The sequence below is a fragment of the Oncorhynchus keta genome, chromosome 33, assembly GCF_023373465.1.
Source record: "Oncorhynchus keta strain PuntledgeMale-10-30-2019 chromosome 33, Oket_V2, whole genome shotgun sequence".
NCBI classification, from domain to species: Eukaryota; Metazoa; Chordata; class Actinopteri; order Salmoniformes; family Salmonidae; genus Oncorhynchus; species Oncorhynchus keta.
Window position 1 is genome coordinate 20449278 of NC_068453.1, and position 18002 is coordinate 20467279.

At 41.4% G+C, this 18002-nt stretch overlaps 1 protein-coding gene across 1 annotated transcript in view; it reads right to left on the minus strand.

Moving 5' to 3' along the window:
* LOC118379888 (liprin-alpha-2-like) overlaps positions 1-18002 on the minus strand; it is a 392202-nt gene that overhangs the window by 30508 nt on the left and 343692 nt on the right. The window contains exons 9-16 of the mRNA XM_052492410.1: positions 13928-14062; positions 11163-11246; positions 10752-10883; positions 10582-10644; positions 10140-10231; positions 8884-9022; positions 7853-8073; positions 5761-5998 (exon numbers count right to left, since the gene is read on the minus strand). Of these exons, the coding sequence (XP_052348370.1) occupies positions 5761-5998; positions 7853-8073; positions 8884-9022; positions 10140-10231; positions 10582-10644; positions 10752-10883; positions 11163-11246; positions 13928-14062 (1104 nt within the window). The remainder of the gene's footprint in view (positions 1-5760; positions 5999-7852; positions 8074-8883; positions 9023-10139; positions 10232-10581; positions 10645-10751; positions 10884-11162; positions 11247-13927; positions 14063-18002) is intronic.

Genomic DNA, 18002 nt, shown 5'->3' on the forward strand with positions numbered 1-18002 from the left:
TTTATTGACCTAACGGACAGTAGTTTTATTGACCTAACAAACAGTACTTTTATTGACCTAACAGAGACAGTACTTTTATTGACCTAACAGACAGTACTTTTATTGACCTAACAGACAGTACTTTTATTGACCTAACAGACAGTACTTTTATTGACCTAACAGACAGTACTTTTATTGACCTAACAGACAGTACTTTTATTGACCTAACAGACAGTACTTTTATTGACCTAACAGACAATACTTTTATTGACCTAATGTAGACTACTTTTATTGACCTAACAGACAGTACTTTTATTGACCTAACAGACAGTACTTTTATTGACCTAACAGACAGTACTTTTATTGACTTAACAGACAGCACTTTTATTGACCTAATGTAGACAGCACTTTTATTGACCTAACAGACAGTACTTTTATTGACCTAATGTAGACAGCATTTTTATTGACCTAACAGACAGTACTTTTATTGACCTAACAGACAATACTTTTATTGAACAAACAGACAATACTTTTATTGACCTAACAGACAGTACTTTTATTGACCTAATGTAGACAGTACTTTTATTGACCTAACATACAGTACTTTTATTGACCTAACAGACAGTACTTTTATTGACCTAACATACAGTACTTTTATTGATTGAGACTTTTTAACAAACAGACAGCACTTTTATTGACCTAATGTAGACAGTACTTTTATTGACCTAACAGACAGTACTTTTATTGACCTAATGTAGACAGCACTTTTATTGACCTAACAGACAGTACTTTTATTGACCTAACAGACATTGATACTTTTTATTGACCAAACAGACAATACTTTTATTGACCTAATGTAGACAGTACTTTTATTGACCTAAGTACTTTTATTGTAGACAGTACTTTTATTGACCTAACAGACAGTACTTTTATTGACCTAACAGACAGTACTTTTACCTTGACCTTTTATTGAACTAAGACAGTACTTTTATTGACCTAATGTAGACAGTACTTTTATTGACCTAACAGACAGTACTTTTATTGACCTAACAGACAGTACTTTTATTGACCTAATGACAGTACTTTTATTGACCTAACAGACAGTACTTTTATTGACCTAACAGTACTACAATACTTTTATTGACCTAACAGACAGTACTTTTATTGACCTAACAGACAGTACTTTTATTGACCTAATGACAGTACTTTTATTGACTACTTTTATTGACCTAACAGACAGTACTTTTATTGACCTAACAGACAGTACTTTTATTGACCTAATGTAGACAGTACTTTTATTGACCTAACAGACAGTACTTTTATTGACCTAACAGACAGTACTTTTATTGACCTAACAGACAGTACTTTTTTGATTGACCTAACATGTAGACAGTACTTTTATTGACCTAACAGACAGTACTTTTATTGACCTAACAGACTTTTATTGACCTAACAAAGAGTACTTTTATTGACCTAACAGACAGTACTTTTATTGACCTAACAGACAGTACTTTTATTGACCTAACAGACAGTACTTTTATTGACCTAACGTAGACAGTACTTTTATTGACCTAACAGACAGTACTTTTATTGACCTAACAGACAGTACTTTTATTGACCTAACAGACAGTACTTTTATTGACCTAACAGACAGTACTTTTATTGACCTAACAGACAGTACTTTTATTGACCTAACAGACAGTACTTTTATTGACCTAACAGACAGACCTAACAGACAGTACTTTTATTGACCTAACAGACAGTACTTTTATTGACCTAACAGACAGCACTTTTATTGACCTAACAGACAGTACTTTTATTGACCTAACAGACAGCACTTTTATTGACCTAACAGACAGCACTTTTATTGACCTAACAGACAGTACTTTTATTGACCTAACAGACAGTACTTTTATTGACCTAACAGACAGTACTTTTATTGACCTAACAGACAGTACTTTTATTGACCTAACAGACAGTACTTTTATTGACCTAACAGACAGTACTTTTATTGACCTAATGTAGACAGCACTTTTATTGACCTAACAGACAATACTTTTATAGACCTAATGTAGACTACTTTTATTGACCTAACAGACAGTACTTTTATTGACCTAACAGACAGTACTTTTATTGACCTAATGTAGACAGCATTTTTATTGACCTAACAGACAGTACTTTTATTGACCTAACAGACAATACTTTTATTGACCTAACAGACAGTACTTTTATTGACCTAACAGACAGTACTTTTATTGACCTAATGTAGACAGCACTTTTATTGACCTAACATACAGTACTTTTATTGACCTAACAGACAGTACTTTTATTGACCTAATGTAGACAGCACTTTTATTGACCTAACAGACAATACTTTTATAGACCTAATGTAGACTACTTTTATTGACCTAGCAGGCAGTACTTTTATTGACCTAACAGACAGTACTTTTATTGACCTAATGTAGACAGTACTTTTATTGACCTAACATACAGTACTTTTATTGACCTAACAGACAGTACTTTTATTGACCTAATGTAGACAGCACTTTTATTGACCTAACAGACAGTACTTTTATTGACCTAATGTAGACAGTACTTTTATTGACCTAACAGACAGTACTTTTATTGACCTAATGTAGACAGCACTTTTATTGACCTAACAGACAGTACTTTTATTGACCTAATGTAGACAGTACTTTTATTGACCTAATGTAGACAGCACTTTTATTGACCTAACAGACAGTACTTTTATTGACCTAATGTAGACTACTTTTATTGACCTAACAGACAGTACTTTTATTGACCTAATGTAGACAGTCAGTTTTATTGACCTAACATACAGTACTTTTATTGACCTAACAGACAGTACTTTTATTGACCTAATGTAGACAGTACTGTTATTGACCTAAAAGACAGTACTTTTATTAACCTAACAGACAGTACTTTTATTGACCTAGCAGACAGTACTTTTATTGACCTAATGTAGACAGTACTTTTATTGACCTAACAGACAGTACTTTTATTGACCTAACAGACAGTACTTTTATTGACCTAATGTAGACAGTACTTTTATTGACCTAACAGACAGTACTTTTATTGACCTAACAGACAGTACTTTTATTGACCTAACAGACAGTACTTTTATTGACCTAATGTAGACTACTTTTATTGACCTAATGTAGACAGTACTTTTATTGACCTAACATACAGTACTTTTATTGACCTAACAGACAGTACTTTTATTGACCTAATGTAGACAGCACTTTTATTGACCTAACAGACAATACTTTTATAGACCTAATGTAGACTACTTTTATTGACCTAGCAGGCAGTACTTTTATTGACCTAACAGACAGTACTTTTATTGACCTAATGTAGACTACTTTTATTGACCTAATGTAGACAGTACTTTTATTGACCTAACATACAGTACTTTTATTGACCTAACAGACAGTACTTTTATTGACCTAATGTAGACAGCACTTTTATTGACCTAACAGACAATACTTTTATAGACCTAATGTAGACAGCACTTTTTATTGACCTAACAGACAGTACTTTTATTGACCTAATGTAGACTAATTTTATTGACCTAACATACAGACAGTATTGACTTTTTTATTGACCTAACAGACAGTACTTTTATTGACCTAATGTAGACAGTACTTTTATTGACCTAACAGACAGTACTTTTATTGACCTAATGTAGACAGTTTTTTATTGACCTAACAGACAGTACTTTTATTGACCTAACAGACAGTACTTTTATTGACCTAACAGACAGTACTTTTATTGACCTAACAGACAGTACTTTTATTGACCTAACGTAGACAGTACTTTTATTGACCTAACATACAGTACTTTTATTGACCTAACAGACAGTACTTTTATTGACCTAATAGACAGTACTTTTATTGACCTAACAGACAATACTTTTATAGACCTAATGTAGACTACTTTTATTGACCTAGCAGACAGTACTTTTATTGACCTAACAGACAGTACTTTTATTGACCTAATGTAGACTACTTTTATTGACCTAACAGACAGTACTTTTATTGACCTAACAGACAGTACTTTTATTGACCTAACAGACAATACTTTTATTGACCTAATGTAGACTACTTTTATTGACCTAACAGACAGTACTTTTATTGACCTAACAGACAGTACTTTTATTGACCTAACAGACAGTACTTTTATTGACCTAACAGACAGTACTTTTATTGACCTAACAGACAGTACTTTTATTGACCTAACAGACAGTACTTTTATTGACCTAATGTAGACTACTTTTATTGACCTAACAGACAGTACTTTTATTGACCTAATGTACACAGCACTTTTATTGACCTAACAGACAATACTTTTATTGACCTAATGTAGACTACTTTTATTGACCTAACAGGCAGTACTTTTATTGACCTAACAGACAATACTTTTATTGACCTAACAGACAATACTTTTATTGACCTAATGTAGACTACTTTTATTGACCTAACAGACAGTACTTTTATTGACCTAACAGACAGTACTTTTATTGACCTAATGTAGACAGCACTTTTATTGACCTAATGTAGACAGTACCTTTATTGACCTAATGTAGACAGTACTTTTACTGACCTAACAGACAGTACTTTTATTGCTCAATAGGACAATAGTGGCAAGTATAAAAAAGTCCTTAAAACATAGTAAACAAACATAGCACAGTCTATCACATCCTGGTATCTACAACACACACAAACCAAGCCAAGCTCTACAATGAAGGAGTAATGAAACCCAGCCAGATAGATTATGCAACTCAATCCATCAAGGAAAGGACACCATCTAAATAAAGTTGAAAGAAAGCCAATACATGCTTTTACAAGTGGTTGGCTTATGAAAAAAATCTACGTCTGGCTCTCTCTCGGAGCTGCTTTGAAAACTGGTCCAGGGTCATTTGAGGTTACTAGTTTACCATCAAATTGAGTTTACCCTCCGTTCTAGCATAATCAAGGCTCAGGTGAAGTAGTCGTATGAGGTCTATTGAAAGAGCAAGGCTGAGAACAAAGAATGAGAGGCCAAACACAGCATACTGAATGCTGATCCCAGGTGCTTCTATTGGCCCTGTCCTGCACCACAATACAGACAGAGCCCGATACGGCTATGGTAGCCTTCGCCAAGATTGGGATACACTCGTACATGCACATGTAACAGTATAACTTTAGACTGTCCCCTCGCCCATACCCGGGCGTGATCCAGGGACCCTCTGCACACATCAACAACTGACACCCACGAAGCATCATTACCCATCGCTCCACAAAAGCCACGGCCCTTGCAGAGCAAGGGGAACTACTACTTCAAGGTCTCAGAGCAAGTGACGTCACCAATTGAAACACTATTTAGCGCGCACCACCGCTAACTAGCTAGCCGTTTCACATCCGTTACACTCGCCCCCCTTTTGACCTCCTCCTTTTCCGCAGCAACCAGTAATCCGGGTCAACAGCATCAATGTAACAGTATAACTTTAGACTGTCCCCTCGCCCCGACCCGGGCGCGAACCAGGGACCCTCTGCACACATCAACAACTGACACCCACGAAGCATCGTTACCCATCGCTCCACAAAAGCCGCGGCCCTTGCAGAGCAAGGGGAACTGCTACTTCAAGGTCTCAGAGCAAGTGACGTCACCGATTGAAACACTATTTAGCGCGCACCACCGCTAACTAAGCTAGCGTTTCACATCCGTTACACACACACACATACACAACCCCCATACCCCGTTTTGACCCCAGCAGCGTACCAGTGTCATGATACCCATACGCTCCATGTCTGCGGTGCTGCGGTGGTCCAACTTGGGGGTGGAGTGTCCGCTGGGCGGGGAGGAAGAGGCCAGGGAGGAGGCGGTGGCCGAGGCGGTGATGGAGGCTCCGGGGTGGTGCATACGGGCGAGGTTGAGACCCTCCAGGCTGACGCTGGCCACACGGTTCTCTATCTCCTCCGCCCGCAGCTCTGTCGACTCCTTCTCCTCCTGGATCAGTCTGGGAGAGAGGTCGAGGGGGAGGCAGAGAGGGAGGGAGGGATTAATTAGACTTATTTCACAGTTGTATTCAGCCACTGAATATATAGAAAGATCATTCATCCAACAAGATTCTGAGAATTCTGAGAATCCCTTGGTCCTTTGTGGTTCAATTCTCTGGATGTACATGGAAATCCCCACTGCAGACCCATAGGGCTCCTCTTAAAGACAACGCGGGGAGACATAAAGCCAGTTCATTACCCATAAACCACATAGGTTCATAACACTACCTCACAACACTAATTAGTTTAGAAATTAATTCAGAGGGCTTTCTGCCATCGGAGCTGAAATCGTATTCCAACTCAGCATAATCACCCTGATGAGGCATGTCTCTATCGATTCTGCTTATAAGCAAAAAACAATAAAGGCCTGAGGTAAATGAACAATTCTTCACTTTAAAATGTCACTTAAGCTTAGGGTTGTGTGAAATAATACTTGGCTAATCACCAGACAAGAAGATCAGTACAATATTAACAAGCAAGTAACAAACCTTGTATCTTGAATAAGCCCAAACCAGTAAATACTGTTGTTTGATTTCAAACTGTGTCAGGCTCCCAATGTTAACCAAGTGTTAATCATCTTAATACAATAGATTATTCTGACAGCTAACTGGGTAAATGATCAATACTTGAATAAAACGACAGTATATCAGTGTCAGCTCCTCGCAGCTTTTCTAGGAACTGTAACTGGCAGTATCTGAGGTTTGTGTTTAATTCACCTAGACAGGGCATCACACTCTGCAGACAAGAGCCAACAAGCTTCTGCCCTGAGGACAAGTGTGTCCACACACATCCCTGGATATCCAATCAATTACTGTCTCATTAATTCAATTTCATCGCCACAGAAATCTGAGGCACGAAGCCCACTGATAGGATGAGCCAGCCTTAGGGGTGGAGATAGCTAGGCCGACACCCTGAAGCTCTCCCTCATGTCAAGCACTAAGAGGCATATTTTACCGATCAACAATGAAGTGATTTTATTAATCCATCCCCAGCATGGTCTGTCCAATAAGAGCAGGGATAAAGTCAGGTAAATGTCTGGTCACTAGCATGGTCTGTCCAATAAGAGCAGGGTTAAAGTCAGGTAAATGTCGTGTCCCTAGCATGGTCTGTCCAATAAGAGCAGGGTTAAAGTCAGGTACATGTCTGGTCCCCAGCATGGTCTGTCCAATAAGAGCAGGGTTAAAGTCAGGTAAATGTCTGGTCCCTAGCATGGTCTGTCCAATAAGAGCAGGGTTAAAGTCAGGTAAATGTCGTGTCCCTAGCATGGTCTGTCCAATAAGAGCATAAAGGGTAAATGTCTGGTCACTAGCATGGTCTGTCAATAAGAGCAGGGTTAAAGTCAGGTAAATGTCTGGTCCCCAGCATGGTCTGTCCAATAACTGCAGGGTTAAAGTCAGGTAAATGTCTGGTCCCTAGTATGGTCTGTCCAATAACTGCAGGTTTAAAGTCAGGTAAATGTCTGGTCTGGGCTGTCCAATAAGAGCAGGGTTAAAGTCAGGTACATGTCTGGTCCCCAGCATGGTCTGTCCAATAAGAGCAGGGTTAAAGTCAGGTAAATGTCTGGTCCCTAGCATGGTCTGTCCAATAACTGCAGGTAAATGTCTGGTCCCTAGCATGGTCTGTCCAATAACTGCAGGTTTAAAGTCAGGTAAATGTCTGGTCCCTAGCATGGTCTGTCCAATAACTGCAGGTTTAAAGTCAGGTAAATGTCTGGTCCCTAGTATGGTCTGTCCAATAACTGCAGGTTTAAAGTCAGGTAAATGTCTGGTCCCTAGCATGGGCTGTCCAATAAGAGCAGGGTTAAGGTCTCGTACCGTATCTCTTTGTTAATGGCGTCCAGCTGCTCCTGCAGCATCATGGCTAGGGTCTGGGCGTCTGAGTGACCGCTGGGGGACAGCAGGTCCATGGAGCTGAACATGGTCTCCCGGTCATCGTCATCAATGTCCGACATGTCAGACATCTCACTCTCAAACGGGTGGCTACCCAGGATGCCTAGCTGCTGAGAGCGCCATTCGTGCTCCCCCAGTGACTTAGCCTGTAGGGAAGGGAGGGTTTACAGATACAGAAGTGTGCAGTAATCAAGGGAAGGGAGTGTTCTTGAGGTAATCCTGGTAAAAGATCATGGGCAGGATGACATAACTGTAGAGAGATGTGAAAGTTTTATGTAAAGGGACTTGAATATGTTTTTGCACTGTACAAATATTACAGCACACATTATAATTAATGCATTCAATGCAGTATTTTGGTTTGATAAAATAATTGGCTAAGTAAAGCTGTCAGCTTCAGGGAGCCTAAAATGTCTCATAATTCTCCTTTCTTCAGACAAAATAATGAGGCTTGACTTTTAATACACCCCAAAGTATTTTAATAAGCCATTAAATAGTTTTTAATTAAAAAAAAATACGCTGAAACAAGCTTCTAAGATTAATGCTGAATGTCAGTATTTATCTCCAGGTTATTTCAGTCTTCATGGTGATTTATGTTACAATCCTGAGACACTGTAACAGTAGCAATTTATAACACTGATCATCAAAGGCAATGCTAACCAATCATACCCATCTCCAGCAGGTTTCCCTCTGTCGTGCTAATGCTAACCAATCATACCCATCTCCAACAGGTTTCCCTCTGTCGTGCTAATGCTAACCAATCATACCCATCTCCAACAGTTTTCCCTCTGTCGTGCTAATGCTAACAGTCTGGCTCCATGCAACCATGTATGTCATACAGACCTGAGTTCAAAGACTTTATCTGTACTTGTTTAAGCTCTCCTGGCTTAATGGATAGAATAGACCTGGTACTGCCTCTACCTCAGCCAGGGCTGACCAGAGAGAGACTAGTTCCTGACCTTGCTCTCGTCCCTGTGGAGACCCATGCGTCCTCTCCTGGGCCTGCGGATGACCTTGGCTGACCGGTAGTGGTCTGACTGGGTCTCAGCCAGGGAGCCCAGGGAGAAGCGGAGCTCCCCCGACGTGTCCAGGTGAGACCTGATAGATAGATAGATAGATAGATAGATAGATAGATAGATAGATAGATAGATAGATAGATAGATAGATAGATAGATGAGAGACAGAAACACAGAGAGAGAGAGAGAGAACATGCATGTCAGACACCGTAACATCAAGTTTGTTCAAAGGCAGCACTGAAATCGCAGATATTGTGCAAAGAATAATACCAAAACCAAGAGGATCTGCTTGTTTAAAATGGCCTGTTTGTTTATCTAGTAGGAAGACAGTGGTGTGACGCATCAGACAATTTGTAAGGAATCAACAGTCAGTGCTTGTGTGGTTTTCAACCAGTGGCAAATTGCTTTTTTAATGAGTTGTGACTGAAGAGGACAATCAGGAGATCATGACAGCTGCTGTCATCACAGAACTCTAGCCAAGTTATTGGACTTCATCACACATTTTGTCAGTGGAAAAATAAAATCTAATTTAAATGTAGGTATTGGAGGGAAGCAGAATGATCTGTGTAGTGATACTATCTCTAACCATCTCAGAGAAATGTAGCTGAATCTAAACGGAGGTGTTGGGAAAATGTTACAGTTATGTTCTGTCACTACTCCATCTTGAATAAACAGAGACATGCCACATTATTTCTGAGGGTTTCTGTAGGATATCTATATAAAAGGAATCCCCCAACCAGACAAACATACACACACACACACACAAACTACAGTGAGAGTACAAAACATTAAGGACACATGCCCCTTCCATGACATAGAATGACCTGGTGAATTCAGGTAACAGCCATGATCCCTTGTGTGCCATGTGTGCCAATGGGCAAGACAAAGGATAAAGTGCATTGGAACAGGATATGGTAGTCGGTGCCAGAGGCACTGGTTTGTGTCAAGAACTGCAACTGTGCTGGGTTTTTCACACTCAACAGTTTCCCGTGTGTATCAAGAATGATGCACCACCCAAAGGACATCCAGCCAACCTGACACAACTGTAAACACCTTGTAGAGTCCATGCCCCGACAAATTGAGGGCAAAAGGGGGGTGCAACTCAATATTAAGACGGTGTTCATAAAGTTTTGTACACCCAGTGCATATGCACACACACACACACACACACACACACAGTCCTACAAACTCACCCATACCGTGACAGAGTGGGTTCTGTGAGTGAGCCTGTTCTCAGTCGGAACTGGTCCAACTCTGATCTCAGCTTGTCTATCTCATCTGCCAGATGAGTCTGGAGGGACGCCGGGAAACAGGGACAACATGAGGTGTACAGAAAATCTTGTGAAGTTTCTTATTCATTACTGTAAAACCCTGGATTTCAATCTCCACAACATGATTGGACAGCACTTGCTCGTCAGTTCTCGTACTCTGCCTGGTTATGGATTTCTATCTCACTATCTGAACCGAGAGCAACGGTTTCTTGTGAATATTCAATGGAGAAGATAATAACAAATTAAACCTAAAGTCCAACACCCAGATCATTATTTATCTATTAAAAAGCACTTTATTAAACCAACCTCGAGTAAAATCAAAAACTGAGGGAGAGAAAAACGGAATCATTTCTGATCCGGGGGGACGTACTTTTTCATGGATTGAATCCTCGTACTGTTTTCTGTAGCCTTCCGAGTCTTGTATTAAAACGTTCTGAAATGGAAAGGGAAGTATTCCAGTCAATCTATGGACATTTCCTCAAATTCATCTGAAATAAAACTTTAGGACATATTGGTATTGATGTGGTCTCCATGTTTAACCTTCTCCTCCAGAGCAGCCATCCTCTCTTTCAGGTGGAGCTGAAGACGTTCGTTGGACTCTGTGAGAAGTCTGTCCACCGTGTCCGACAGGCGCTTGTTGTGTTCCTCGTTCATCTTTTCTCTCTGCCGAGCCTGAGGGGGACAAAAAATACAAAGTGTGTGACTTTCAAAAGCAGAATGTAGCAGCATGTAGCTTAATCTAGCATACCAGCCTTATGGCAGCTAGTATGCTAGGCTGCCCATGGTCAGTGAATAGGTGGAATGTAGCATCATGTAGAATAACCTAGCCTAGCATACTTGCCTTATGGCAGCTAGCACGCTAGGCTGCCCATGGTCAGCACACAGGCGGCATTGCATCATGTAGCATAACCTAGCCTAGCATGTTAGCATAGTCCCCCGGGGATGACTCACTCTGAGCAGCTCCTGGTGCTTCTCCTCCAGCTGGCCCTCCAGGTGCCTCATGCGTTCCTCGATGCTGCCGTGGCGCTCCTCCGCCTGCAGGGGCCACCACAGAGACAGGGGTGGGGGGAGAGAGAAAGGGGGGCAGGGGGCACAATGACCCGCCAGTTTACCAGCCATGGAGGGCAACACAGGCACATAATGCAGGAGCAACAAGACAAGACAGAGCCAAAAGCCTCTACTCCTCCAGTCTCAGATGGAACAGATAGATCACCAAAGCACAGGTAGAGAGAGAGAGGTGAGAGAAGGGCCAGGTCACAAGCAGTTGCTGCAGCAGTTAAGTCTACTAGCAATGAGCCCAGCCAGTGACATGCAGCTATCCCCACAGTTTCAACCCTGCCTACGGAAAAACAAATATCCCCCACAAGCAATCCCAGTACAATGACTCGCGACAACAAAAAGAAAGAAAACCAGCATGGATTTTTTTTTTAATGTAGTCTAGTATTTAGCGACAGTACTGTGGCACCCTGTGAGACTACCTTCCTAAGAATGGAGTTCATGTCTTGGAGTTTAGCTTCCATAACAAACTGATAATCATCAGGAGAGGAGGCGGAGCTCGAGTCAGACTATGGGGCAGCAGGAGAGGAGAGGAACATATCACAGGGTCAGAGGTGATCACATGCATAGCCTGCACATACAGTACTAACACATAACAAACAACACATTATTGAAAAGACACTCCGGAATATTCTACATGTATGATGATAATCAGTTATACAGTGGGGCAAAAAAGTATTTAGTCAGCCACCAATTGTGCAAGTTCTCCCACTTAAAAAGATGAGAGAGGCCTGTAATTTTCATCATAGGTACACTTCAACTATGACAGACAAAATGAGAAAAACAATCTCATTGTAGGATTTCATTGTAGGATTTTTAATGAATTGATTTGCAAATTATTTTGAAAAACAAGTATTTGGTGAATAACAAAAGTTTTTCTCAATACTTTGTTATATACCCTTTGTTGGCAATGACAGAGGTCTTCACAAGGTTTTCACACAGTGTTGCTGGTATTTTGGCCCATTCCTCCATGCAGATCTCCTCTAGATCAGTGATGTTTTGGGGCTGTTGCTGGGCAACACGGATCTTCAACTCCCTCCAAAGATTTTCTATGGGGTTGAGATCTGGAGACCGGCTAGGCCACTCCAGGACCTTGAAATGCTTCTTATGAAGCCACTCCTTCGTTGCCCGGGCGGTGTGTTTGGGATCATAGTCATGCTGAAAGACCCAGCCTCGTTTCATCTTCAATGCCCTTGCTGATGGAAGGAGGTTTTCACTCAAAATCTCACGATACATGGCCCCATTCATTCTTTCCTTTACAAGGATCAGTCGTCCAGGTCCCTTTGCAGAAAAACAGCTCCAAAGCATGATGTTTCCACCCCCATGCTTCACAGTAGGTATGGTGTTCTTTGGATGCAACTCTACATTCTTTGTCCTCCAAACACGACGAGTTGAGTTTTTACAAAAAAGTTATATTTTGGTTTCATCTGACCATATGACATTCTCCCAATCTTCTTCTGGATCATCAAATGCTCTCTAGCAAACTTCAGACGGGCCTGGACATGTACTGGCTTAAGCAGGGGGACACATCTGGCACTGCAGGATTTGAGTCCCTGGCGGCGTAGTGTGTTACTGATGGTAGGCTTTGTTACTTTGGTCCCAGCTCTCTGCAGGTCATTCACTAGGTCCCCCGTGTGGTTCTGGGATTTTTGCTCACCGTTCTTGTGATCATTTTGACCCCACGGGGTGAGATCTTGCGTGGAGCCCCAGATCGAGGGAGATTATAAGTGGTCTTGTATGTCTTCCATTTCCTAATAATTGCTCCCACAGTTGATTTCTTCAAACCAAGCTGCTTACCTATTGCAGATTCAGTCTTCCCAGCCTGGTGCAGGTCTACAATTTTGTTTCTGGTGTCCTTTGACAGCTCTTTGGTCTTGGCCATAGTGGAGTTTGGAGTGTGACTGTTTGAGGTTGTGGACAGGTGTCTTTTATACTGATAACAAGTTCAAACCGGTGCCATTAATACAGGTAACGAGTGGATGACAGAGGAGACTACAATGTGATTTTCTGGATTTTTCCCCCTCATTTTGTCTGTCATAGTTGAAGTGTACCTATGATGAAAATTACAGGCCTCTCTAATCTTTTTAAGTGGGAGAACTTGCACAATTAGAGGCTGACTGAATACTTTTTTGCCCCACTGTACACAAGCAGTGTTGAAATGACCTCTCCTAGAATATGATGGAGCGGTTAAAGTAACTGTCCAGTGACAATCTCACTTTTAAAAGTTCATATTCTGTTAACTCATACCCAAATCAATTTGCTGACTCATCCTATACTCATATTTGTGCATTACTTGGAAAAGAACACATAAAAGACCCCACCTCTGTTTAAAAAATGCTTGCTATTTCCTCCTGGAGGATGAGCTGGCCAATCAGCGGTCTACTTGCATGAATATTTTATATGATCGGTATACGCCCACACCATTCGGTTGTTGCGGTATGCCCACAACATTCCAACAAAGAAAACATGCTTTTTAACACAATTCATTTCCATTTTAAAAAATTGTGAAGGAAACTATTTCACTCATATTGTATTTAATTTTAGGTCATAATTCATAGAAATCTGGAAGCACTGGAGTTACTTTAATGATGGGAGCAACGTGTGCTGCGTCTGTGTTTATGTGTGTGTGACTGTGTGTGTGTGTGTGTGTGTCCTCTCACCTTGGTGAGTGCTGCTATCCTCTGGGCCAGTTCAGCCTCCACCTCTGGCAGGGTCTCAGCCTTTCTCATGGTCTGCTGCAGCTTCTGCTCTGCAATCTCCAAACGCTCCAGCAGCTGCCTGTTCTTATCCTCCATCTGCACACACACACACACACACACAGGAAAACATTGTGACTTATGACCTCGTCCCATATCACACATGGAGTTCCACTCAATGCCATTCTCAAGAGCATTATCTGAGTATTTCTGGACAAACTTAAGTTACATGTAATACATATAGAACAGAATACAGTATACATACCACAGCCGACGTGAGGAAAACATTTAAATGTGTTAACCCTCCCCGGCTGCGTCCTCAGAGCATGCGCAGACCAGCTGGCTGGTGTGTTTACAGACATTTCGATCATTCCTTATGAGTGACGATTCGATACCTATCTAGATATAAGGCAGTGGTTCTTAACCTGGGTTCGATCGAACCAGTCAGTCTCAGGGGTTCGGCGGAGGTCAAGACACACATCCGACTCATGTGATTCGTGATGACACGCCCCGCTTGGCCATCATTGGCTGCAGGTGATCACGCTACATCGCTTGGCCTATCTGTGCTGCAGGGAATTTGGTACTCTCAGTAGTCGACTTTTGACTGTCGTGATGGTACGTCTTGTGATTTCTTTCTTAATATTTTAATCCCTCCATGCTTACTATGTCGAGCAAAAAAAAGAAAGTGGTCGGACGAATATGTGCAATATGGATTCACATGTATAACGGAACGTGATGGAAGTCAGCGTCTTAACTTGCATGATTTGCAAGTTGAGCAATTCTAGTCTAGCACCGGCAAAACTAAGAGAACACTTCCTTAAGCTGCATGGAGATGGAAAATACAAGAACACAACGCTCGCTGAATTCAAGGTGAAGAGAGCCAGATTCGATGAAAAGGCTACTCTGCCTGTTCTCGGCTTTGTACCCATCAACAAACCGATCCTCACAGCATCGTACGAAGTTGCTTACCTGATCGCAAAGCAGGGCAAACCACACACCATTGGTGAAACACTCATAAAACCAGCTGTGTTGAAGATGGCGAATATCATGCTGGGAAAAGAGGCTGAAGTTAAGTTATCCCAAATTCCTCTTTCAAATGACACCATCAGCGACAGAATAGAGGACATGAGCAAAGACATCTTGGCTCAAGTAGTTGCAGATCTGATTTCAAGCCCGGCAAAATTCAGCCTTCAACTCGACGAGACCACAGACGTTTCCAATCTAAGCCAGCTTGCTGTATTCGTGCGCTATGTGAAAGACGACGTGATAAAGGAAGATTTTTATTTTGTAAGCCTCTTACAACAACAACTAAGGCAGCCGATGTGAAGAAACTTGTGGATGACTTCTTCAAAGACAACAATCTTTCGTGGGATATGGTTTCTGCAGTTTGTTCGGACGGAGCTCCAGTCATGCTGGGAAGAAAGTCTGGTTTTGGTGCGCTAGTGAAAGCCGATGCACCACACATCATTGTTACTCATTGTATTCTGCACAGGCATGCGTTGGCAACAAAAACCTTGCCTCCAAAACTGGCAGAAGTATTAAAAATTGTAGTGGAATGCATGAACTATGTGCGAACTAGTGCTCTGAGGCTCTTCAGTGAGCTGTGTAAAGAAATGGGTTCTGAATTCGAGGTACTTCTGTACCATTCTAACGTTCTGTGGTTATCCCGGGGGACAGGTGCTGAATCGTGTTTTTGCCGTGCGTGTGGAATTAGCCCTGTTTTTGCAAGAGCACCAACATTGTTATGCAGATTGCTTCAAAAATTCTGAGTTCATTCTCATTTTAGGCTTTTCAAAAAAATCTACCGTTATGGAAACGACGAACAGAGAACGATAACTTCGCAAACTTCCCCCTGCTGGACGACTGTGTAAGTAAGATCAAAGATGTATCTGGAATTGGAGACATTTCTGTACCCGCGGAACTGAAGCTAGCAATTGCCACGCACTTAGATGAGCTTGCAAAGTCTCTCGACAGATACTTCCCTACAAGAGAGTCATATCCAGCATGGGTGAGACAGCCATTCACATTTAGTGTTGAGACAACAGATGTCAATGATGAATACCTCGATGAAATCATTGAAATTCAGCAGAGCCAGGTTCAACAGGAACTCTTCAGAACAACAAAGCTTTCAACGTTTTGGTGTCAACAAATGGTAACGTACCCTGTTATTGCTAAGAAAGCTCTGGAGATTTTCATACTGTTTGTTACAACATATCTTTGCGAGCAATCCTTTTCGAGGATGCTGGACATAAAAATGAAGAAAAGGAACAGACTTTGTTGCGAAATGACATGAGAGTGGCACTTGCCAAGGTGAAGACGCGCATTTCTGAACTGGTCTCTGAAAGGCAACAGCAGAAGTCACACTGATTTGAAGTAAATATTAATTATTATGTTTTTGTTTTTGTGTGAAAATCATGTTTTGATGATTTTGTTCTTTGAACACAGTGATGTTGATGCACGGTTCATTTTGTACACCAGTAAAACATATACCTATGTTTTGAATTTGAAAAAAATCATATTTTATTTTTCCAATTAAGAAGGGTTCGGTAAATGCGCATATGAAACTGGTGGGGTTCAGTACCTCCAACCAGGTTAAGAACCACTGATATAAGGGCTCCAATACGATATAGGAACGATACATTTAAATTTGAAACGATTCGGTGCATTCAGTTTGAGTAGAGAACGAATCGATGCGATTTGATGCGATACGATTAGCTGCAGAAACATTTGTTGCATAAACACATTCCTTTCGACATTCAATATCTGCTGCTGATGGAGCTCATGAGCTGGGCCTCTCTGAGCTGAATCTGTCTATTCTGAAGTGTGTTTGTTTGTAAATGATGTATGTCTATGGTGTAGGAGAGTGCGGGGAGCCGGCACAGGTTGCACCGGACTGGGGAGGCGCACTAGAGGCCTGATGCGTGGAGCTGGCACAGGTTGCACCGGACTGGTGACACTCTCCTCAGGACTTATTGCTTAAATGTGCACAGAGTACTTTCTGTCTAGCAATGCGGATTCATGTGCGTGTGTGTATATGTGTGTGTTCTCTATAGCTTGGCTATTTTTTTAAATGAAAATCCATCTGCCTTGAGCTCAGCTGTTGGTGCTGTATCTGTGATTGCTCCCTCTCCTTAATCATAACATTATTCACAATACCAAATAACTCAGGCAAAGAAACCATGCACTTCCACCCACACAGCATCTCCAAGTAGCTACAATAAAAACCCTGACCCATACGCAAACGACTCAGCTGGAGTTAAACACAATGTCAAGATGTCCTCTCGTTTCAGAATGTTCTAAACTCTTATTAATCAAAGACGAGAGTTATCCTTGATCCACTACTGGCAACAGACGTTGTGTTATTCTCCAGATCGCAGGGGATTTAAGCAAATATGTATGCTATTGTAACTACGGTACTCCCTTAATGTAGAGAACGATCAGCCTCCTGAGCCCATTGAGATCTCCTTTAAACCAGAGACGCCAGAAGAGTTTGAGTTTTGTTAAACCAGAGACGCCAGATGGGATTGAGTTTTGTTAAACCAGAGACGCCAGATGGGATTGAGTTTTGTTAAACCAGAGATGCCAGATGGAATTGAGTTTTGTTAAACCAGAGACGCCAAATGGGATTGAGTTTTGTTAAACCACAGACGCCAGATGGGATTGAGTTTTGTTAAACCAGAGACAACAGATGGAATTGAGTTTTGTTAAACCAGAGACGCCAGATGGAATTGAGTTTTATTAAACCAGAGATGCCAGATGGAATTGAGTTTTATTAAACCAGAGACGCCAGATGGATGTACGTTTTGTTAAACCAGAGACACCAGATGGAATTGAGTTTTGCCTTAGCGATAACATGTACTAAAGGGCATAGTTTTTCTAGGTGGGTGGAACCCACGGTGGGGTTTAAAGTGGGTCAGTGGGGACCACTGCTGTAGGTTAAAGTATTCCTCAGATGCTGATCTTAGTTCAGTTTTGTATCCTCCCCAGCTCCCCCACCACTCTAATGGTTCAAGTTAGGATTGGTGGAAGAGGGTAAGTG